The following is a 24,780-nucleotide window of genomic DNA, read 5'->3' as shown; positions in this document are numbered from 1 at the left end:
CAGCCACCAGGAGCATCTGGAGCACAGACACAGGGGAGGGGCTGGAGGCTACTTCCTGGGAGGAGAAGCTGCAGGGATGGAGAAGACCAGCCCTAGGAAAGGAAACTTGGGAGAGAGCAGGCCCCACTGCTGACCTCAGGGGCTGTCATGGAGCCGAGGGAGCAGAGGTGGACTGTGGGGCCAGGGCCCAGGGCCCAGGGTCAGGGCAGGGAAAGCACCTGTCAGCAAGGAGCCAAGTAAGCCAGAAGAGACTGACTGCAGGGAGGGAGCTCCCCACCCCCAGGGGAGAACAAGCAAGGGCTGGTATCTTCTCCACAGGCATGTGGTGGAAAGGATTCAGTCACCAGATAAAGGAGGGATTCGGAGCCTTCTGAGGCTCAATTCTGAGAAGATCCTGCCTTTCCACCCAAAAAAGAAAACAAGAAGGTGATGCAACAGCCACTGCCCCAGGCTCCAAACTGTCCCATCTGCCTTGGGCTGGCTTTTGACTTTTGTTGATCATCCTCATGGCCATAGCTCAAGCCCTCCAGAAGAAATAATGATGATGATTATGATAATAATAATAACAGTATTCGTTGGGTCAGAGCTAACATTCAGCAGGAAGGCACTGTTAAGGCCCTCCCAGTTGTTAAAATATTGAAACACATCCACACCAGTTGTTAAATAGCCACTGCCCCAAGCGTCCTGAGCACACCAGGACTGGCCCAGCAGCCACCGCTGACACTCCACACTCCTTTCTCTGCCCAGAGACGAAGCCTGCCCCACTCTGAGCATCCCTCTGCCTCAGTCCACCTGCAGGAACCCCATCCCGAACCAGGGTGCCCTCAGTCAGAGAAGCTGCCCTCTAAGCGGCGCCCCCTCCTCCAAGGCCCCTCTCCCAAACCTGAGCAATCAAGGCTGGCTCCCTCCCTGGGCTGGTACAAGTGCCCGCCTTCTCCCGGCCCCTCTCGGTGGCTGCAAACCCGGCTCATTTACATGTGGATCGCGCCTGCCACCATGGGTGCTGGGGTCAATTGAAACTCAAGAAAAGAGAAGAAATTTATGCAAAACTGTTGATTGCATTTGTATGTAATGAAATCATCCAATATTCATCTGACTATAGAATCTAATCTGAGAAGAGAACTGAAGGACATGAGTGTCACTGCAAAACCGTAATGAGCCACTGTAGTGATTAAAAAAGCTCTTGAGCCTTCTGAAAATCCAGGCAGAAATAGCGTCTAATCAACTCTGAATATAGGAGGCGAGATTGGGCTGGCGCGTTGCGCACGGCTCGCCGCGGCGCTGGGGGTGCACGGTAAACCCTGGCGGCCGCGGTCTGTGGGTGCCAATTGCCCGGCCACAATCAGCCGAGTCCTCGCTGCACAAAGCAATCGCCGCCCCGCGCCACGCAGAAACAGCCCAATCACAGATGTTGTGAAGAGCAGCTTCGGGCCTTCGCACTCGCCTCAAAAGCCTCGCCAAAGACTTCTTCTGGGCTCCTTGCTCCCCCACCCTGGGAGGCAGGCAGGGAGGGTTTGGGGATCGGGAGACTGGCATGCCTGGACACACCTAGGACCCAGTCAGCCCAAGAAGGAGAGAGGGTCTGTGTCTTTCAGGAGTCCTGGCCCAGCACTGAAATGTCACCTCCTCCATGAGACATGCCCTGACTACCCCGTCTAAATCGGCACGCCCCCTCCCCCACCGCGCACGCGCGCTCCATGCTCCAACCCCTTACCCCTGCTCCTTGTCCTTCAGAAAGCTTAGGTACGCCTAGCATTGTGTTATTTCTCTATCCATTTAATGTAGAGTAGACTGTGAGCTCCATGAAGGCAGGGTCTTCGAGGTGGGTTGTTCCCCACTGTGGAGTGTGGAGAACCAGGCTTGACACTTAGTAGATGCTCCATAAATATCTGTTGAATGAATAAATCAATTTCAATGAACAACCAAATATATTTAATCATTCCACACAGTGTGTGCCAGGCTGCGTTCCGGGCACTGAGCTCCTGATGGTGAACAGGACAGCCCCTGCCCCCTCGGAGCTCATAGTATGGACAGGAGACAGACACTGAAGACGTTACACACAGTCAAATGGGACAGTGCAGTGCTGGGGGCAGTCCGGTGGCTGTGGGAACAGCTGACGGAGGGTGTCAACCCAATCTGGAGAGGTCAGGGAAGGCTGCCTGGAAGCAGTGACATTAGGTTGAGATCTAAAGGATGTACAAGTGTTAGCAAGGCAGAGTAGAGTCTGGAATGCCCCAGGCAGAGGGAACAGCATGTGCAAAGCCCCTGAAGTGGGAACTTGAGAGAAGGCAGTGTGGCTGCAGCCAGAGGAAGGGAGAGGCTGGCATGAGATGAGGTTGGAAAGATGGTCCAGGTCAAACCCTGCAGTTAAAACCCTGAGGTAAGACTTTGGTGCTTTTTCCTGGGGGTGATGGAGAGCCTCTGAAGGGGAGTGTTGTGATTTGCAATTTAAAGAGTTCACAATGTGGAGAACGGCTCAGAGGGGCCAGCTACGGAAGGAGACTGTTCAGTTAGTTATCCAGGCAATGGGGAACTCCTGGGGGCTGCTGAGCAGAGCCATGTCCTGGCAAAGGCTGTTTGAAGAGAATTAATCTGACAGCAAGAGATGGAGCAGAGGAAGGGAAACCAGGGGGGGAGGCAGAAATGAGCCTGGCAGCCATCCACCCATCCATTCATTCATTCATTCATTCAACAGACAGCTCTGTGTGGAAGCTGCCCTTCTCCACATTCTAATTTATAGTTTCCAGTTGGCTCTGGGTTTGGCTACCAAGTTACCTAGTATTAAAATCGGTTCTAAAGTTGGAGCCAATAGGTTCCGAGAATCCAAGGGACTCTGGATCAGGAGGCTGCTTTTTTTGGGCTGGACTTCCTGACATCAAAAGGGCCTTGTGAGTCATTTGCCTTCTTTAGGCCTTAAATTCCTCAACACTACAAAGAGGGAGCCCAAGGAGATGATCTCTAAGGTCCCACCCTGCTCCCCAAAGGCTACAGTTTTATGTCCTATGAAGGCGTAAGACACCGCAAAGCCCAATGGACTAAACATCCCGAGATGAAGTCTGCCCTGCTAGGTGGTAGACTCTACTGGGCGGCCAGGGGAGCCGGAAGCAGCCTGGAAATCTGGGTTCACGTCCCAGCTCTGCCACTCACTTGTTACGTTGTCAACGGAAGAGTTGTTCCCTTCTTGTGCGTCAGTATCCCCTTTTGTGAGACAGAGGAGTTTGCCTAGAAGTAGGGAGAGCCGTGTACCCCACCACCCAAACCCAAGAGACACCCTCCACCTAACAGGTCAGCCTGGGTCCCAGTTCCAACAGTTACTGCCATCCTGTGACCTGGTGCAGTCACTTAGCCTCTGAGTCCTCATCTGTAAAATAGGGGCTATTGTGAGAGTTAATTAGATAACATAGCTCAGGGGCTGAGCATCCTGTAAATGCTCACTATGTGGTGGCTGTGGCTCTGGATGGGCCAACACTTGCCTGGATCGCTGGGCCAGGACTGACGTACTTCTTCCTTCCACCTCTGCAATGGCTCCATTTTACCAGCAACTGGGATGCACTGGGGGCCAGTGGGATTCAGGGGTTCTTTTAATAGGTAGATTTGGGTGGAAGGAGCTACATGCCTCTCTGCCCCACTGGGGTGGGTGAGAGGAACTCTGCTGGGACTCTAGCTAGAGGCTTGTTAGCAATGTTGCCACAAACAACCAGGTACCCAGCAATGGGGCAATTTCCTGGACACGGCAAACAAGATCCTCTCCTTCCTCCCTGAACATTTTTGAATAGCAGCTGCCATCTGCCCCACACCTAGATCCCCATTCTGGAAGCCATGCTTTGAATTTCAGGAGCCCACTCCCCCACCCCCCAAAATTACAGTGTGTGTTGGATCTGAGATGTAATCAGAGCCTTCGCAGTTTGCCTTCTACAGTGGTGGAATGGGAGAGGTAAGTTCAGTCCCATAGACACCCCTGGGCACCACCTCTGTGCCAGCCTTGTGCTGGAAGTCTCTGCCCTCGAAGGGAAGACAATCCATGAACATTACAAAGGGAAAAACATGGGAGAAAGCGCTTTCAGCCCTGAGAGCTTGGTACCAAGAAAAAGGGAAACCACATCTGACTGGTGGATGGGTTCCTGGAAGGCTTCCCACAGGAGGTGGCATTTGAGCTGGGTCTGGAGGACAGCTAGGATGTCTCTCTCTCCTCTGGAAAAGATTTTAAAGCACGGGGGATTAAAAAAAAAAAAAACAAGGTAACAACCACTCCTATTTTCACAACCCGAAATTAACATTTTGCCAAGTTTTCATACATAGAAATAGACATACAGACGTATGAAATGACTTTAGGGTACCTTTAAGTCCTGCCCCCTCCCCGTGGCAATCACTATTATGGTTTTGGTAAGTGTCTCTTTATAACCGCCCCTTTGAAGAAAATAATTTTATAATGCAAAATATAGGCAGGAATAATTTTTAAAAGAATCGCTTTGTGCTTGTCATTCTAATTTACGTAAGTGGTGTCACACTATATACGACTCCACGTGCTTTTTCCATTATGTTTTGGGGGCTCTGTTCTTGTTGAAACATATGGCCCTGGCTCACCATTGCATTGTATGGATGCACCGTATTTATTTACCCCTGGAACGGGTAGGGTTTCCAAGGATGGAGATAATCAAGGGGTGACATTCCAGGTAGACGGAGTGGCAGCAGCAAAGGCTAGGGATGCATCTGGGAGCTGGCAAGGGGCCAGAGTGGAGGGAGCACGGGGTATGTGTGGGGGAGCTGGGACAGGGCCCATGCCCCAGGCCAGGAATCTGCAGTTGGCATGCTGGACATCTGGGACTGTGAGGAAAGGCCCCCCCTTAGAACCACCCGCCCGCCCACAAGCCCTCCACAATAATTCCACTTACCCACTCTCTGAGTCCTCCCTGGGGAGGCCTCTGTTACTCTTTCCATTAATTGTCTCATTAATGACCCACTGAAGTCAAGTACCCATTGTTCTCTGGGCCTGGGGCAGCCTCCCTGGCTTTCTCCCCCCAGGGATTTGTAAACGTCTTTCCTTCCCCTGCTTTCCTTTGGCAGGCGTCCTTATCTGGTCCCTGCAGCCCTGGCCCCAGCTGGTGCTGCCTCTTCCTCCACCCACACCCTGCGCCCCCTGCAGAAGCTGGGGCTGTGCAAAGCCACCCGCCTCGCTCACTCTCTGCCTCCATGTCTCTGTCTACCTCCCTCAGTCCTCGTCTCAATGTGTGTCTTTCCATTTTTCTTTTCTTTCTTGCTTTCTTTCTCTCTCTCCTTTCTTCCTTTTTTTTCAGGTCTTAAAAAATATTTTTATTATTAAAGAACTAAGCTATGTAATATGAGGAACTCAGCATACTTACATTACCTCCCAACATCTTTACTCCTTCCAAAATTTTGCTATATATAGTTTCTACACAGTCATGATTACATTGAGTCTATTTTTACAGCCGTAAGTTTTACAATTGTTTTAGTTATTCATACAATTTTTAAAAATTTTTTATTCTTTTTTATTGTGGTAACAGTGGTTTATAATATTATACATTTCAGGTGTACACTGTTATATATTTCGATTCTCTTTCTGCCTTTTTAAAAACTGTGTGTGTCTCTCTCTGGATTTCTGTCCCTTTCTCTCTGTATTTTTCTATCTCCTCCTGTGTCTCTCTCTCAATCTCACTGTCCTCTTTCTAGGTATCTTTTTCGGAATATCTCTCCAGAATAACTGTCTCACTGTCGCCATCCGTTTGTCTCTGCGACTGTCTCCATCTTTCTGTCTCTACCCGCTGATCTCTGTGCTCGTATGTGTGTATGCATGTGTGCGCGTGTGCACATATATTTCTGTCTTTGTCTCTGATTCTGCCTCTTTCTCTCTCCCTCTCTCTGGCCCTGTGTGTATCTCTCTCCCTCTCTGTTTGTCTGTCTCTGTCTCCCTCTCTCCTCTCTGACTCACCTCTCCTTACCCGTCCCTCCTCCCTTGTGGGTCTCTGAACCCTCCTGATTGACTATTGTCCTGTTTCCAACCCCTGCCTCACTACCACCGCTTGCTCACCCACCGGGTCCCTGACACCCACCAGGTCAAACCGCCTCCCTCCATTGCTTCTCTCCCTGGTTACAGCTCCAGCTTCCCTTGGATGACAGCCTCGGGGGCATCAGCACTAGGAGTAGGCGTGAGGTCCCACAGCTCACAGACTTTGGGATTCATGCATCTGTAAAGTTAAAAAAAATGGAGGGCCAACAGAAGGTGACCAACTTTTTATCTTTCTAAATGAGGATTTCTTTTAGAATCATCAACTTATGATTTCATGATAGAAAGAATATTTTAATACCTAAAACAGAAATAGGAAGAGCAGGATATAAGAATATAGAATAGTCCTTTAAGTTAAATAATTTTATGAAAACATTTGCTACACTGCCTTTATTCTACTTATTTTGCCCCAGATGAGTAAAGATGCTGTCATGAACCAGCAAAGGTTCTCTGGCCCAGTTAGAAACCAGTGATCTTGTCCAAGCCCTCCTTGGTACCCATGGGGAAATGGACTGACCTTTATTGAGGAGAGAAAGGACAAAACAGGACCTACCTCTCACTGGCCACTTCAGCACCTCACAAGGCCCTTTCTAGCTCCCTGGTCCCTTAGTTAAAATAACTTATTGAGGCTTTCTAGTTGAGGGTCAGACACCAGACCTCCTGCGTTCCAAGACTTCCTCTGAAGAGGGGGCAATTTTGGAAGGGAGTAGAAAGCACGGGAGCCCTGCCCCCTGGGCCACCTGCGAGCCCCATCAGCGGCAGTGGTCAGCCTGTGGAGGAGCCACTGTGCTAGGAGACTTTAGGGACTTGGACCCCAACAAGCCTGCTCTGGAGCTCAGGTGGCCAAGGGTGGCATGGGATGAGGGAAGAGACCTTTGCCCTGCTCTTCAGGGAGCCCACCCAGCACGCTCAGGCATTGCAAGCCCAGGAACCAGGACTTTTGTCACAGACACTGACACTCAGTAGGAGCAGAGGCAAATCTCCCTCAAGAGGCATTCATGGCCACAGACGCCAGTGGAGCCCGGGTGGGAGAGGAGAGTATGGCAGATGCCAATGATTGTGGACACCATGGGAGGTAGCCTTTAGATGCCCAGAAACTCCTGAGGCTGACTTAGCAGATGAGTTTGGAGGTCTGAGCAAGTAGGTGAGAGTAATTAGAGAAACTCTGGGTTATTGATGTAAATCAACTTCATTTGTATTCAAGGCCTGGCAGGTCCGTTGCAACTGGACAAACACTTCCTTGACACCTGCTCTGCACCAAGCACTGTGCTAGTCCGGTGCAAAGAGTAAGAGTAGGGGATTTTTTCACGGGACTTCAACAAGGCTTATCCAGTGCTGATGTTCTGCCTCAGAGGTGAGGCCAGAGACACTGACAAGGCCAGCCTGAAACATCTGCCACCTCTGTTCCCTGGTAAGCACCACTCAAGGGTGTGCCTGAAAGGGGAGTAGAGCACTTTGCAGGTAGAACTGACAGGACCTGGTGACTTATCGGATGAGATGAGGGAGAGGAAAGCACTGGTGGCTCCCAATGTCCTGCACCTGGGTGGATGGTGACGCTACTCTAAGAGAGGAGATGCAGGAGGGTGAGCAGGCCTGGGGGGGACACAGAGTCCAGGCAGGGCCAGCTGTATGGGGTGCTTGAGGCACATCCAAGTGGAGACACTCAATAGGCATATGCAGGTCTAGGCATCAGGAGAAATGTCAAGATAAGGAAATGAATGAGTTAGTTCAAGGAAGGACGTGGGACCAAGAAGGGCTTTGACGCTAGATAAATTTTGCCTGTCAGGTGGGGCAGGGATTTAAAGGAGCACATACCAGGCAAAGAAAACAGCCTAAGAAAAGACACGGAAGTGAAAGAAAGCAGCACAAAACCTCAGAAAAACTAATAACTCCATTTAGCTTAAGCACTGGTTGCATGAGGGTAGTTGTGAGAGATATATCACAAGTAAAGAGATACAACAGGCCCAGACTGCAGAAGTTATGGAATGCCAGGATGGAGAGTCTGTATGTAACTTAATAGATGTAAATGAGTTTGTCATCTATTAAAAGAAAAGGAGTTTCATGTATATATACAATGGAACATTATTCAGCCTTAAAAAGGATGGAAATTCTGACATATGCTACAACATGGATGAAGCTGGAGGACACCATGCTAAGTGAAATAAGCCAGTCACAAAAAGACAAATCCTGTATGATTCCACTCATATCAAGTACTTAGAGTGGTCAAATTCATAGAGACAGAAAGTAGAACGGTGGTTACCAGGGGCTGGGGGGAGGGGGCAATGGGAAGTTGTTTAGTGGGCAGTTTCAGTTCTGCCAGGTGAAGAGAGCTCTGCAGACTGCTCACACAACCACGTGAATGCACGTCACGCTACTGAACTGTACACCTGAGAACGGTTAAGCCAGTAAGTTTGACGACATGCGTATTTTAACACAAAGATAATTTTTAAAAGGAGTTTCTGAATGGTTCATAGAACAAAATTCAACTTTAAAAAAGAAACATACCTAAAACATAGTGATTCGGAAAGGCTAAAATAAAAGAAGAGGAAAGACAGACTAAGCAAAGGCAAACAGAAAGCAAGCCAGCCAGGGCTGTGATCTCGATATACAACAAGACAGAATTCAGACTCCGAGCACCGAATGAGATGAAGAAGACGTCAAGAGTCAGGCTGTCTATGCATCCAACAACACAGCAGCACTTTCACAGAGCAGAAATTACAGGAAATGCAATGAGAAACAGAAATGCTAGTAACAGAAAACTGAAACATACCACTTTCAAACCAAGACTCATCAAAGGATCAAAAAATAAGAACTACAGGAAACCTAAACAACATAATCCAAAAACTGCATTTTGTGTGTACCTATCAAAATTTGTACCCCAAAACTGAGAACATACCTTTTCATGCACATCATGAAAATTGGCTGTATTAGGGCAAAAGAAATTCAAAGCTTCACTCAATGGTTTTAACAGGATAAAGGATGTAACACTTTGAAAACTAAAAATCACCAGCCAATATTAGTTTTTGGTGCTGTCAACACCATTAGGGTTGTTGTTATCATTATTCACTACCGGGTGGTCTTTCTGCTTACTCCATGGTTCCGACACATTCTAGAGGAGTCTGCCAAGCAGATGAGGTATAAATATGTCATTTTTACTGTCTCCGTAAAAGCTGCCTCCTTTTCAGTGTTTACTGTGCCAGCTACTGTTTTCCATGCCATCTTTATTAGAAATAGCTTTCTAATTGTTTTATGAAAGTGAGCTGAGCTTTCTGCTTCTCTTATATTACCTTCAGGGAACAGAGTAGTAGTAGGTGCATTTTGAGTAAGTGCTCAATGAAGACTTCAAATCCAAAGGACAGTGATTTAAGACCCACTTCAAGGTCAGATCTGAGTTTCAAACTTGATTCTGGCACTTACTAGCTGTGTGACCTTGGGTAAGTTAAACACTCTTTTTAAACTTGTCTCATATGTAAACACAGATAGTAGTAACACTACATCAACTAGGGTTGTTTGGAAGTTTGGATGTAGTAACACACGTAAAGTGTCCAGCATGGTACCTGGTCCACAGCAGGCATTCAATAAATATTAGTCTGAGACTGACGAAGAGTAGAACTTACCAAAGAGAGAAACTTAGAATAGGGGTTCTTTCTCAAGAAAAAAAATCCCTTTAAATAGAAACATCTTCCAACGCATTTGAAATGACTTAATACTGAATGAAATATTGCAATGAAAAGGGATGAATTCTATCTACATCTTCACACACGGACAGATGGCCAGGATATGTTGTTGCGTCAAAAAAAGAAAGCTTCAGAATAGGAACAGAATAGTTCCCTCTCTGCTTTTTAAAAATTATGTATGTATAGAGAAAGGTCTGGAAGGATATACATCTAATTGTTAACAGGGAGTAAGATAGGGAACTCGTGAGAAGTGTCTCAACTTTTCTCTTTGTAATTTTTAACACACACACACACACGGAAGAAAGAAGAAAAAAATTAAGAGAAAAAAAGTTCTTAAATTCTCTTTGGCCTGTGTTTTTCATGGGACTTTGAAAGCCGTTAAACTGAACAGAGGAGGTGGCTGATTCTTCTGCCAAGTGTGAGAAGTGCCATACTCAGCTTGTCTTTTTGAAAGAGAGAGAGCCTGAAGGAGGGAGACTGAATTGCCCCAGCATGACTCATTACTCAGCACATCCAAACAGGTAGTCTTATTCTCGTCCCTGCCACCACGGCAGCCCTGACACACAGAGTAACAGAGAAACTCTTTGATAAATGTCAACTGAAATAGAGCAATCAGCTGAAAGCCATTTGCTGAGCTGTCTGACTGCCCTGGGCTCGAGGTTTTCCTTTATTCATTTATCATGATATACGGCTTTGGCCAACATACACACAGGAGAGAAATTGTTGACATGTGGAACCCAAGTACAGAAAATCTTTCATTTTCCCCCCCGTCTGTTCACCAAATAAGTTTTTGTTTATTTAAAGACTACAGAGGATTTGGCTGTTAAGAACCAAATGCCTTTGGAGTGGAGTTACAACATAATTTATCATTTCCTCTGTTTATTAAAAAATCCTGCATCTTTGAAAAGCACATTTGGAGTGAGTGGGGGATTTCGGCCACTCACGAAAGACTGTTGCAAAGCCCCTGCCATGTGGCTTACCCCAAAAAAGGCTCCTTGATTGCTATTTCTAGCCCTGTTCTTTCCCAGCTGACTTCGGATCGTATGATGGCTCCTCAGGTCTGGTGAACAGGGTTTGTCTGAGGACAGGTAAGCAGGGCAGGAGACTGTGCTAGCTTAGTTCATCTTCGACCTCATTCTGACCTTGACTCCCCGCTGGCTGTTGTGCAGTGTATTCCACCAGTGCAAGCACAGGGAGAAGCACAACCCTCATTACCTCTAGCACAGGACAGAACCTGAGAGAAGTCAAACAGCAAAGAGAAGTTGGATGCTGCCTTGAAGGAACGCAGCCAGGCCCTGCCGCTGCCAAGTGGGTTCCATGCTAAAGGCAGACATCTGGCAGAACTGGAACGAACTTCCTACCTTCCACCCAAGACACTACAGATAGCAACTTAGTCCAGTGTACCACGCGCCCCTCAAAGACAGGGATCACATCTTACTCATTTTTGTATTCCCAGCACATAGCACAGTACCTGACACACAGTTGGTGCTCAACGTTTGTGACGGCAGCAGGAGGCATAGGGCAGAGCACGTGCTTTAGATCAGGCTTTAATTTGAATCCCAGGTCTGCCATTTGCTAGCTGTGTAACCCGAGGCAAGAAACTTAACCTCTCTGAGCTCTTCCCTTTCTATAAAATGAGACTGACAATGAATAATGAAACCCTCTATCACTTACTAGCTTTGTTACTTTGGGCAAGTTACCTAATATTGTCAAGTCTCAGTTTTTCTATTTGTAAAATGGAGGTAAGACACATCTCACAAGTTTACTATGAAGATTAAAAATATTGCCTAGAACTGTATCTAGCTAAGATGGCTCTATTATATGTGAATGAATGAATGAATGAACAAATGAGTGAAATAAAAAATTATTGGGGGGGGAAAAAACCTAACTTAACCCAGTAACCAAAGATGAGGCACAACAAACCACTGGTCAGTCAATAACAGGCAAGTCCTGGGGGACTCATTACCAAGTAAATGTTGAGGACAAAGGCAGGAATAGAAAACGACAGAATGATCCTTTTAAGATGGGAAAGAAAGGAAAAGAAGCCAGCATTCATTGAGTAGCTACTATGCGCACTTCATTCACACCACATTTGAATGCCTGCCGTGTTTCAGGCATTATGCCAAGTTCTGAGGATCCTGAAGATATACAGACTAATTATCAAAAAGAATTATTACGGTTCATATAAAAGCAGTACACAGTGCTATGACAACCAATAACAGGGGTCCTAGGCAGGGGGGAAAAGGAAGACTTCCCAGAGGAAGTGCTATCAAAGCTGAGACCGGAAAGACGAACAGGACTGGCCAGGTGAGCAGCGGAAGAATGGCCCAGGCAGATACAAGAGCACATGTGAAGATGACTCAGAGGCAAAAGTACTGTTCTGGACGCTTTATATACAGGTCCGGAGAGATCATTAATCCAGACTGACTCTATCCTTTCCTTCGTGGTTGTTATTCTTTCCAATTTATTTAGACTTTATTGTTGATGAAAATGGGCCTCTTGCAAAGGTATCCAGCCACAAGTGAATGCCAACATCAGCCTCAGCAGAGCTCAAAGTTGGGGACAGGGCCCGACTAATTGTTTGAAAAGGAGGCTCCCGAGATGAGGACCAGGTGGTGCTAAGTCTGCCACTGGTCCTGTCGCTTGGTGTTGTCACAGTCAAGGCAAATGCCCCAAGTAAAGGTCAGCAAATATTCTTCAAGGGGTATCCATGGCAGAAGGCCTAGAGCAGAATGGGGTGGACAGGGGATAGGAGGATGAGAGTGGATAGGTATGAGTGTCCCACTGGAAGGGCAGCCCTCAGAAGGACTGACAACTGCATGGTGACGGCCTTCCGTGTGGATGGGGCTGCGAGATGCCACTTTGTCACTCATGGGATCCATCCCAAACTGGGCTCTGGATTACTGCTGGCCCCTTGTGGATTTTCATCCAAGGAGTTCTTTGGTCTTCACTGCCAGATACCTGTCCAGCTCTGCAACTGTGTCATCGGCCATTTGGCTGATCTGCAAAAACACAAAATGAGACAGCCTAATAACTGGGCTGGGAAAAGGCAGAGGGACAAATATTCCAGAACTATGGAAAGGTCATCGGGGAAATAATAGTGGTGACAAAAGTTCACACTAATTGAGTCCCAGCCAGGCACTGTACTAAGAACTTTACATATACACTCTTACTGATTCCTAACAGCAACCCCATGAGATAGATACAATTATTATTCACACTTCACAAATGAGGAAACTGAGGCAGTTAGATCACTTGTTCAAGATACGCAGCCAGAAAGTAACAATGACAAAATTAAATCCCAGGTAGTCTGATTCCACAGCCCCAAATTCTTAACCACTATTATAGAATGCAGAGAAGCCAGCCTTATCTGTCCCTTAATAAATCTAGAATTTCCTATACGTCAGATACCCTGGTATATAAAGTCCTCATACTAATTGATAAAAAGAATATTAAGATCTGCTAAGCAGAAAAAAAAGTCTTGGAAAATGATGAAGTATAGCTGGTTAACAACATGGGAAATTCAATAGACACCAAAGAAATGCAAATTAAAAAAAGATATAATTCAGTTATTGTAGTTAATAAAATGTTATTGTGTTTTTTAATTACAATATTCAATGCCAGAAAGCCACAGTGAAATGGATAAGCTCATATATCATCGATTGGAATTCAAATTGATGAAATGTTCATACCATTTTTTAACCCCAAAATCTCTCAACTCGGAAATTATCACATGAATGGAATCTGAAAAAATTTAAAGTTCTATAAGCAAAGATATTTATCTAAGCTTTATTTTTAATAATGAAAAAATCAGAAAATCCAAAGTGATAGAATAGGGAACTAGTTGAATACATATAGCCATTAAAAATGGTTAAGATTGTGTATTTCTTATGGAGAGGGTATAAATATGAGTAACATTCCAGTATATATTTTTGAAATATTTCAATATTTTATAATAAGCACGGATCGCTTTTGTAATCAGAAAAAAAAAATAATGTTTCAAGATATTATTTATAATATCACAGAAACATGCTCATGTTACCCTTGAATTAAAGAAAAAAAACAGGATACAAAATTGTGTATACATGCAGTAGAAATTATCTCAAATGTGTAAAAAAAGGAACCATATTTTTTAAAACTGGAAGGAAACATGTCCAAATATTAATAGTGATCATCTTTTAGTGATGGGAAGACAGGTAACGTGTTATCCACAACTATACCCATCACATCCAGCATAAGATCTAGCACATAACAAGTGCTTAGGAAATATTTACTAAATGAATAACTGAAGTTTTCTGTGCTTTTTCTATATTTTCCAAATTTTCTGCAATAAACATGTACTTCTTCTAAGAATGAAAGACAAAACACAATACCACTTAGTAAGTGTTGCAGCCTCCCTCCCTCCTATGTCTAAATGGGACCAAAGGCAGGAGACCTTCGACAGAAAGCTTTGAAGAGGACAGCACTGCGCCCAGGACCTGTGTGTTCAGCAGCACAGCTGCTGTTTGACATCTTTATTTACAGACCACAGGCCTTGGACAGGAACTGGGAACTAAATGCAATGGAAAGGGTAGAAACTAAAAAGGATTTGGAGCAATTGATCCCAGGCAGGGAGATAGCCAGGTTCTCGCCAGAGAAACAGCTGCACATTTTTCAGCTGGGAAAGCAAAGCTCTTGGGGCAGCTGGGCACTCTGGGCAACTGGGCTCAGAAGGGCTGCCTGGCCCCTCCTCACTCAGGAGGTACAAACCCTTGGGGTGTTTCTTTTGCCCCCAGCCCTCCAGCAGCTGCCTTGCACGGCATGTGGCATGGTGCCCAGCAGCACTACCCCAGCACCTGCAGGCTGGCAGCCAGGGAGAGCCAGGAACGAGGGCTGCAAGCTTCCTCTGGAAAAATGGCTGTGAGGGCAATTTAGGGACAGGGACGGGGGAGGAAGAACACCTAGGGTAACAATTTGATATCGTGGGTTCTGGGTTAGATTCTCAGTGGGGTGATAATGCACAAGTCATTTCCTCACCTTAAGTCTCAGTTTCCTCATCTGTCAAATAGAGATGCTAGTCCCTTCCCCAGAGAGTAGTTGTGAGGATTAAACAAAATCATGAATATGCAAGCACATTTTAAACTGGTTATCTGCTATGCAAATACTGCTTGTGTTACTCTCATTTTTATTACTACTTCCTGACTTCTTTTCAAATTAATCAATTAATGAAAATATTTACTAACTTTCTCTCATATTAAAGGCACAAAGTACCGTTGGGGACAGTCTGCTTGCAAATTCATCTTTTTCATCTATATCAGACTTCTTCAAATAATGATGATTAACAATGATGACAATGATACCAACAACAGCAACTACTTACTGAGCATTTACTACATGCCATACACTGGGCTAAAAACTTTACATGCATTAATTTACATAATCCTCAAAACATACGAAATACTATTATCTCCCTTTCACACATGAATATTTAATTATTTCACCTGCCAGTTGCATAGTAGTTCATACTGTGTGCAAGTGTCTTGTCCTGTTACTTCACTCAAATCCAACCACCTCACATAACCTCTAGAAGGCAGGTGGGACAGGTATTATCCTCAGTTTACAGAGGAGTAACGCAAGGCATGACATGTTGACCTAATCTGCCCAAGACCACATGGAAAGTCAGTCGTGTGACTGAGCCAAGAACTCACCCACCCTGACAGCCCCTCTGGGGATTCCACGGCACCTGGCCTAGTTCTTCCCCACTCCAGGCAGAGGGTGTTAGGGTCATTAAAACAGTCAACCCCAGGCCCCTATTCAGAGTCACAAGGTTGGAGAGAGTAGTGGGATGAGCAAACAGGGTGAACAATTACTGAGGACCAACAACCACACATGCCACTTTTAAGTACGCTGAGTCATTTGGTCCTCTTACCAATCCTATGAGATAGGCATTACTGTCCTACTTTACAGATGAGGAAACAGAGGCTCAGAAAGGTGAAGCCATTTGCTGACCTTAACAGCTGAGAAGTGAAACAGCTAGGATTTGAATCAGTCGGGCCTGTCTGACTCCAAAGCAAGTGCCCTTTCCATTACAATATGCTGTCTCATAAAGATTATAACATCATCGTCATCACTATCATCATCATCATCACATTTGTTCCTTACCAGTTCAGGAAAAGGAAAGGCAGAGGCAAAAAAGGGGGATGGCAGGAGCACACAGTACACACCTGGGGTAGACCTGGGTAGCAAGTCAGCCTTCCTGAGGCCTGGCTCAGAACACCCATGACGCCACCGGGTGCTGCTCCATTGCCTCACTCAGTCCAGCCTCCCCGCCTGCCCAGTCTGCTGGGAGCCTTTCCCTCCCTCAACCCCACTAGCGTCCTTCAGAGCAGCTCTGCTTCTCAGAAAAGGGCAGCAGTGAAAGGATCTTGGCCAGATTTACTGGTGGTTTCTGCCAAGTGCTTTAATGTTCAGCAGGCCCATTTATAGGAAACTAAAGAGAAGGTGTAACAGCAGGCTGGCAGATGTCAGAGGCCCGAGTGGGAAGGCGTTGGTCCTTCTTCGGCAGAGCTGGCCTGGGCTGGGGATGGGTTGGGGTAAGTTGGGGGAGTTAGGGTCAGACAGGACTGCAGGGATAGACCCTATGACTGAATCATTTCATTCTAACACAGCACAGATGAAACATCTTTATAATATAGTTTTTAAAAATCTGACCTCAAAAGAATTTTGGAAAATTAAAAAAAGAAAAAAAAAATCATAAAGAATAAAATTAAAATTGTTCATAATCCCATTACCTGAAATGACCACATTAACGTTTTGAAGTGGATAAGCTGCTAACCTTTTTATGTACACGAAAATTTTCATATTTACATGAAAAATGGAATCATATTACAATATTGCTGTCTAACCTATCTTTGAAAGAAAATAAATTCCTCCCAAAATTTACCATATATGAAAATATTTTTAAAATTGTCTGTATATAGAGATCCCAGTGAATGGATGTAAAACAATTTATTTTCCCACTGTCAGAAATTTAGATAGTTTCCAGTTTTCTATTATTATACATAAAACATCGAGAGACGTCTCTAGATAAGATTCTTGACCATTTATTTTGGATAAATTCCTAAGTCACTGAAGTAGAAATGTATAGATTTGGATATCACTGCCATACTATCCTAGAAAGGCTGTATGCATTTACACAAGGAATAACTTACTCTTTTCTGTTCTGTGTGGAAGTAAAAGCAATACTTCCCAGATAAGCAACATTTTGAGCTCACATTAAAAACTTCTAGGTTCAAATGTTAGGGATTAGAAAAGACAAAGTTTTTAAAAACACACATATTCTAAAAACTCTGCAAGTAATTTAGGCAGTATGTACCAAAAACCTTAAAAATATGCATTCCCTTTGTGCAGTAATTCCACACTTGGGACTCTATCCTAGGAAAATCATCCCAACAAAGATTTATGCATAAAAATATTCATTGCAACCTTATTTATAATAACAAAAAAGTTTAAACAAACTAAACGTCCAACAAGAGGGCTTATGAAAGTAAATTATGGTATAACCACAAGATGGACTATTTTGCAACTAGAAGAAATGGTTGTTTACAAAGGGGTTTTTAAGACACAAGAAAATGCTAATGGTTTTAATACTAAACAGAAAATAAAAAGCTGGATACAAAACTGTATATATACTACATGTTCACAATCATGTTAAAAACTATGTTAAAAAAAGGGAGGAACAAGAAATATTCCAAAATGTTAAGAGCAGTTGCTTCTGCAATGTGGGATTACGGGGTGAAATTTTCCCCATTTTTAACAACATTCTTCTGAACTCTTACATTTTCTACAATGAGACTACATTACTTTGATGATCAGAACAAAGTAAACACATTTTTAAAAATTATTTGATAAAGCAACAATCAGCCCGTCTTTTAAAAAAACAAAAGCAAAAAACACACACCCAAAACTCCAGATCAGTGCCTTCTGTTGGGGAAAAAGAACAAAATGAAGTGTGCACAAGGCTCTCTTGAGTATTTTCTTACTCAAACTTAACCATATGACAGTAAATGAAGCTATTAGCAATAATGGTAAGAACAAATATTTAAACGACAATGTATTAAACAGTAACGATTACTGCACTGGATACATCATGTAATACACTAGCGCGATCTTTTCTCTTGTAATGTTACGTATATGCTTACAGAGATAACTTGAAGCTCTGCACTAAAATGTTAACAATGGTCGTCTCCAGGTGACGAGATTTCAATTACTTTCTTCTTAATTTTTTAAAAAATTTATACTAAACATCTATTAGTTTAGTATCAGAAAAACTGGTAAAGTTATTTTCATTTTGAAAAACAATAACAATCAACAGTAACAAGCACTGAAGAAAAAAATCTAATCTGAAGACAAAGGTGAAAAGCCAGGTGCTAAAGGCTTCCAGCAAGGTCCTTCCCCAGCGGGTTTTATTGAGAGTGCGGTTATCTGATCATTCTTCCTTTTTCAAGGAGCATGTGCTCTGGTCCCTGAGGCAGATGCCTAGACTTGCTAAGTGAGGAGTGCCTGGCAGGCCCCCGAGGGCCACAGGCTTACCACCAGGAAGCAAGAAAAGGCCAACGGTTAACTGCAGAGATGGAATCCCCTGAGAGATGGACAAGAAGCTGCTCCAGCTGGGGCCAGGGACCAGACTCTTATGAGTCTGTCAGTGCTCAGAAAAGGCCAACCTAGTCTACAAACCTCTTTCAGTTGCTGTGGGGGAAGAGTAGGACACAAAAAAGACAACAAGGGAGCTTTGAGGGTCCCGGTGTCAGATATTCTAATTGTGCTTCTAGCATCCCCCAGGCAACCCTTCAAGGTAAGAATTACCAATCCCTTTTTACAGAAGAAACAGACTCCAAGGAATCAGGTAACTTCCCCAAGGTCCCGGGACATGAAATGCAGAAGGACCTCTTTCTAACTCTGGTGCCATTACAAGGGTTCATGGTAAGGCTTGTAGGTCATTATCCTCCATGTCTGTTTTTGCAGAATTATCTGTGGTGCTTTTAAAAATACATATTTGGGAAGACCTACTGAATCAGAAAATGTAGGAGCAGGCCCAGGAATCTATTAAATTCTCCCCTGGGTGATATCTTACACAAAAACAGATGTTAAGTAACTTGCTCATGGGCTTGAGTGACAGTCTCCAACTGGCCTTCTAATTGTTGGCGCAGAAGTGAGCAGTTAGTCAATTTATGGCCTCCGCCAGATGTCTCCACTAACAACTCTCCTTGCCTCCTGCTTCTTCCCTCTTTCCTCCCCATCCTGTCCACGCTCCTGTTCGGTCTTCCTAAAATAATGCCTTTATTGTGGATGAGGTGATTTTGGGCAACGCCTTTATAATACATTAAATATTATAAATTCTATCTCATAATACTGGTAAATTCTTCTATCTTAATTCTACTGGCGCTGCTCAAGTTCAGGCCACCACCGTTTCCCTGTTGGATTTCTGCAACAGCCTCCCTGGCCTCCCCACCTCCAGTCTTGCCCCCTACAATCTGTCTTCTACCCAGCCACCACAGTCATCTTTTTTTTTTTTTTTTTTTTTTGAGGAAGATTAGCCCTGTGCTAACTACTGCCAGTCCTCCTCTTTTTTGGTGAGGAGGCCTGGCCCTGAGCTAAAATCTGTGCCCATCTTCCTCTACTTTATGTGTGAGACACCTACCACAACATGGTGTACAAAGCAGTGCCATGTCTGCACCCGGGATCCAAACCGGCGAACCCTGGCCCGCCAAGAAGCGGAACGTGTGCGCTTAACTGCTGTGCCACCAGGCCAGCCCCCACAGTCATCTTTTAAACACAGATATGATCTGCCCACTGTCTGGAAAAAAAGCTTTCAAGCGAGTTACTGTATCAGAATCACCTGGGGAAGATTTTAAAATGCAGATCCCTAGACCCACCTCAGACTCACTGACTCAATCTCTGGGAGTGGGGGCCCACATACCTGTATTTTTGTAAGCTCCTCAAGTGATTACGATGCTGTGGCAGATTAGATTATTGTTTAACAAACATTCACTCCCTCCCGCACACCTCCATGAACAAATACACTTCCCAACCCAAGTGACATTGGGCTGGGCCCACGGGACTTGCGTAGCTGAAGAGATATGACAAGATCAGGTGCTTAAAATATACTTGAGTGGTTGGGCTTATGCTCTTGGTGTCTGCTGCTGCCATGAAAAGAGGCCCTGGGAAGCTTGTTGACTCCAGAAGATTGAGAAGACAACTGAACCTAATCCATAATTTGGAGCCAAGCCCACTAAGCCCAGCCTAGAACAGCTACATCCCAGTGGACCCAGAAACCAGAATAAGAAATAATGCTTGATACTGTAAATCACTGAGTTTTGAGATAGTTTGTTATGCAGCATTACTGTGGCCACAGATGACTGATAAAGATGCACAGCCAATGTGGGAATCTCTGGACTTGTCAAAGTTCAGACTCCTCAACCTGGTGTACAAGACCTTCTATGAACTGGTCACTCTCTCTGCTCTTTCCATTCCCTAGGCTCATCCTAGGTTCAAACCCCAGGTTTCCCTCTTTTCTCTCGCTGTTTTTACTCCAGTAGTGCCTTTAAGACTTGTTCAAGCGCCAGTACTCAGCATACTGAGAACACTGTTAAGTCCTCACTGCTCAGCACCCAGACAACCAACCACAGGCAGGAGAGGATTAGAGTACAGGCTCTGAAATCAGTCTGCCTGCGCTGGGATCCCATTTCTACCATTCACCAGCAGTGTGATTTGGAGCAAGTTATTTAGCTACTTTGAGCCTCAGTTTATTCATTAGCTACCTCACAGCTTTGTAATGACAAGGATAAACAAAAGGATATAAAGTGTCCAGCACAGAGCCTGGCACACAGTAAAAGGTCAAGAGCATCTTCTCCTCCTCTATATTCCCAGGGTCCAGCACAGGGCTAGCCCAGAAGAGACTCAATCAATGCTGATCACATCCATGTCAACGAAAGAACCAGGGGCATTCTGTTTTAATTTTCCTCGCTTCAGACATGAACAAGTGATTCCCCGGGTCAGATACATAAACACTCATCTGTTGGCAACACTACCTGTTTCTCTATGAGCCTAATGGTGTCCTCCGAGGCCTTGTCCTTTGATTTCTTCAGCTTGTTCATTGCATTGGTACGAACCTTCCGTAAAGAGTCTTTGGCCTTGTTGGTGTTCTGTTTGGCCAGTTTCACCAGCATTTCCCTGTGCTCTCTGGTTACTCTGATAAAAGACAAGACAAGTTCAACAAAATTGTCCTATACATTAACTGCTAGCCAAGAATTAACATCACTCTGTCCACTAGCTCACCAATTTATAACCATACTCACTGTCGGTGGATGACCACATCCTGACACATGCCCATGGGACACTCAGGATCAAGTCAAGTTCCCAGTGAGTTAGCTGAGGAGAACCAGTAAGAGTACTACTTAAAAGCACAAGCCAGGGAGTCTAGGCAGACCTGGGCTCAAACCCTAGCTGTGCCACTTACTAGACACATAACTTATGGCTTATGGTTCATGACCCTCAACTCAATGTGGTTCTTGCTTAATAAGGACATTCCCAAGCCCTGGGTATACATTCTGAAGGAGGTGTTGAAGATTTAGCGGCATCTACCCGACTTCCCCTCCTCCAGAGTTCCCATCCATATAATGGGGATTATCAGCACCTGTCTGAAGAGGGTGGTGTGAAGATCATACAAGATGATACATGTAAATTGTTTAGCACTGACCCTAGCACATTTTAAGTGCTCAACAAAAGGAAGCAATTATTAGCTATAACTATACCCCTTTCTTTCCCACTAAAGAAAGCAATGCAAATGAGAGATACTATAAAAATAGCATCCTCTCTAAATCTCTAAATCACCCAAAACAAATAAGCAGCAACTTCAGACTTAACTATTATTATAGTAAGTTACTCATGAATCACTTCAGCACTGCCCAAGACACAACATGAGTCCTGACACAACATGTGAGAACCACTGCACCAGTTAACTTTTACAAAGGACCCCTGAGCGTCTGGCACATTCTAAATGCTTAATAATTGTCAGTTATTTTGACTGTTAACATCATCATCCCAACAACAATGAGCACACTGAGGGCCTACTATAAACCACTGGGATAGGCACTTTGTAGGTTAATCCTCACAACAACTGTGTGAGGCAGTTATTATTACTCCTATTTTACATTTAATCATCACAACAACCCAGCATATTTGTCTTGCCTTCATTTCTTCACTATGTACACATTGAGTCCTCTCAAAACCAGTGTTGGGCACTGAGGGTATTTACAGTGAACATGACAGACCTTTGTCCTGCTCTTAGGGAGACAGACGAGTAAAGACACATTTACAACAGAGCATGAGAGGTGCTGTGGTAAGGGAAGTGGGGAAGTACAAGGTGCCATTGGAGCACACAAGCAGCTCAGCTAACTAGCAAGAGCTGTCCCAGTTTGGGAGGGGACAGCAAGGGAAGACTTTCCTGAAGAAATCATACCTAAATGTGGTGGTCACTAGGTCTGTTCACTAGTATTCTGGCTCTTACTCCTTCCACTAGGAATGCCTTTCCCCGTCCCCTCTGAAGTTTGCTGTGGCTATACAACTTGCTTTGGTCAATGAAATGTAATCAGAAATAATGGGTGGCCCCTCAGGGCAGAAGCTTTAAAAGCCAATATGTGCTCCACTACATTTGTTTCTGTTGGCCGCAGTACTAGCTGAGCTGGAGCTTCCGTCCACTTGGGTTCCAGAGTGACCATGATAAACAGCACCCGTCACGCAGCATGAGTGAAAAATAAATTCTGTTGTTTAAGCCATGGAGATTTGGGGGTTGCTGGTTACTACAGCACAGCCCGTTCTAGCCTGACTAATACACCACACAAGGATCTGAAGAATGAGTGCAATTTGCCAATACTGGGGGGCAGATTTCCAGGAAGAAGAAAGAGTACAAAGGCTTTAAGCTGAAAAGAGATCATGTCTCATCCGAGGAACTGATTGGAGCACAGCTAACAAACAAGGGAGTAACAAGAAAAGAGGCTGGAAAGCCAAATCACAGAGAGTTCTGGAAGATCATGAACCCCTTTTACAGATGACGAAAATGAGGCACAAAGAAGTTTGATATCTTACACAAAGTCAAACCCAGGCTGGTCTGTCTCAAAAGCCAATGGTCTTAGTACGACAAAACTGCTCTGCCCCTGGGGTCCTAAAATGGACATCACTGGCTTATGGTTCATGACCCTCAACTCAATGTGGTTCTTGCTTAATAAGGAGAATCCCAAATTCTGGGTACACATTCTGAAGGGGGTGTTGAAGATTTAGTGGCGTCTACCTGATATTTTTCCCCTGAAAGGATCAGAAAAAAATTAAAGAATTTTGAGAAAGGATAAGCTCTGAAGACAAAGTAGACAGCAATGTTATACATAAATTCTAGATTCAGCTATTTGAAGGTATTCTCAAGATAAAAATGATCCTGATTACTACCATTATTAAGCCTTATGCCAGGTGAGTACTTTAAGTATATCACCTCACTGAACTGCACCACAACTCTCAAACTAGATTCTAATACTCCCATTTTCCCATGAGGAAATGGATGTGCACAGATGTTAAGTAACTTGCTCATGGGCTTGAGCGACAGAAGTGGGATTCAAATCCAGATCTTTCTGGCCTGTATTCTTTCCACTACTCCATGCTGCCTGCCCCTAGTAATCTATTTCAAATAAATTATGCGCTGCTGCCATTACTTCTGCTTCCAGGCAGAAAGCTTTTCAAAGTCGGTAACATGAATCTTGGGACTGAAAAGGACAAAACCACCATGTCAGGAGTTTAGGGATTTGGATCAGATCTTGTTACTTTTATGGTTTTTAATTCATTGAACAAAAATCATGCTGACATGTTTAGGTCTCTTTTTTGTTCTGCCAAAGCATATGTCAGTATAAGGAAGGAACAGGAAAATTAAAACTTGATCCACTGATTCAGAAAACTTAATCCTGCTGAAATACTAGGAGGGGAAGAAAAGAAATGAATCTAAATCTGTAAGAAACCTCTTAAACTTCTCTAATAAGAAGTATTTCAATCTTATGTTTCATATATAATTTGAAATAGGTATCCCACTGTTTAGACAATCTTTAATAAAAAAAATCTAACCAACTCTCTTTTCACTACATTGTTTTATTTATACTTTACATGAAGAAAAAACCCACACACTTTAAAAAATATAAATTGAGACCCAAAAAAATCTTAAGAGTAAAAGGCTTATAAAGAAAGCAAAATCATAACATATGATTTGCCTTAATAAAATGTATTATTTTATGTTTATTAAAGTAAATGTGACATTACTATACTATTAACACCAGATAGTTTCCATACATAACAGTATCCAATTATTGACACTGACAAAAATATTTCTGTTTCAGGATGCAAATACAGAGACAATAATCAAAAAGATACTTTAAGGAAATGGAGCGGGGGGTGCAGTGAGGCGAGGAAGGAGGGTTGGGGGGAGAGATGCCAAGCACAGGAAGGGCTGAGGGGAAGAAGGGCATATGCATGCTGGTTCAGGGTGTTGAGCTGGAAAGTATCTAAAATATAAGTTCAGAAGCAGTTAGGGTGATGGAGAGGCACTGGTTTTTAAGTCAGCCAGAGCCTATTTCATTCCCATATCTATCACTCAGAAGCTGACTATCCTTGGGCAAGCTACTTAATCTCTCTGAGCCTCAGTTTCCTCATCTCTAAAATGAAGATAATAAAAACACCTTACAGGATGATTAGGAGAAGCAGCCACGGCATATATAAAGTACCCATAAAGATAGCAGCATATAGTAGCCTTAAATAAATGATAGTGTTTATGAATGTTTTAATCAAACATACTTAATTACTTCCTCATGAAACAACAAGGGCACATCTGTTTCGGAAAAGAAACACACTATATTATGGAAATATTTTAATTCCTTTCCAAACCAGTGATTAATACATCTGATCATCTCCATCTCACATTCATGGAGTTCTACAAGGACACACTAGTTTGTATTCTAGGCTTCTGGACTCAGCTGGATGGTCTGAGCACCCACACTGCACTTGGTGTGC

At 44.1% G+C, this 24,780-nt stretch overlaps 1 protein-coding gene and 1 long non-coding RNA gene across 18 annotated transcripts in view; both read right to left on the bottom strand.

Annotated features, from left to right (window-relative positions):
• Nucleotides 1-1,052: 1,052 nt before the first annotated feature.
• On the bottom strand, nucleotides 1,053-6,203 carry LOC139079768 (uncharacterized). Its single transcript, XR_011533704.1, has 3 exons — nucleotides 6,069-6,203; nucleotides 3,148-4,191; nucleotides 1,053-1,889 (listed from the first exon to the last, which is right to left on the bottom strand). It is a non-coding gene; the product is annotated as an uncharacterized lncRNA (long non-coding RNA).
• Nucleotides 6,204-11,750: 5,547 nt separating this feature from the next.
• Nucleotides 11,751-24,780, bottom strand: part of MRRF (mitochondrial ribosome recycling factor) — a 55,682-nt gene continuing 42,652 nt past the window's right edge. For 12 of the 17 annotated variants that reach the window (XM_008526904.2, XM_070597066.1, XM_008526912.2 and 9 more), the window contains 2 exons: nucleotides 20,769-20,928; nucleotides 11,751-12,701 (listed from right to left, as the gene is read on the bottom strand). In XM_008526904.2, coding sequence (XP_008525126.2) covers nucleotides 12,624-12,701; nucleotides 20,769-20,928 — 238 coding nt within the window. In that variant the 3' untranslated portion in view covers nucleotides 11,751-12,623. The remainder of the gene's footprint in view (nucleotides 12,702-20,768; nucleotides 20,929-24,780) is intronic. The other 5 variants (XM_008526937.2, XM_070597077.1, XM_070597078.1 and 2 more) reach the window with 1 other exon arrangement.

This window comes from Equus przewalskii, chromosome 26 (assembly GCF_037783145.1).
Source record: "Equus przewalskii isolate Varuska chromosome 26, EquPr2, whole genome shotgun sequence".
NCBI classification, from domain to species: Eukaryota; Metazoa; Chordata; class Mammalia; order Perissodactyla; family Equidae; genus Equus; species Equus przewalskii.
Note: the sequence above shows the minus strand (reverse complement) of the source record. Positions and strands in the feature narration are given on the sequence as shown.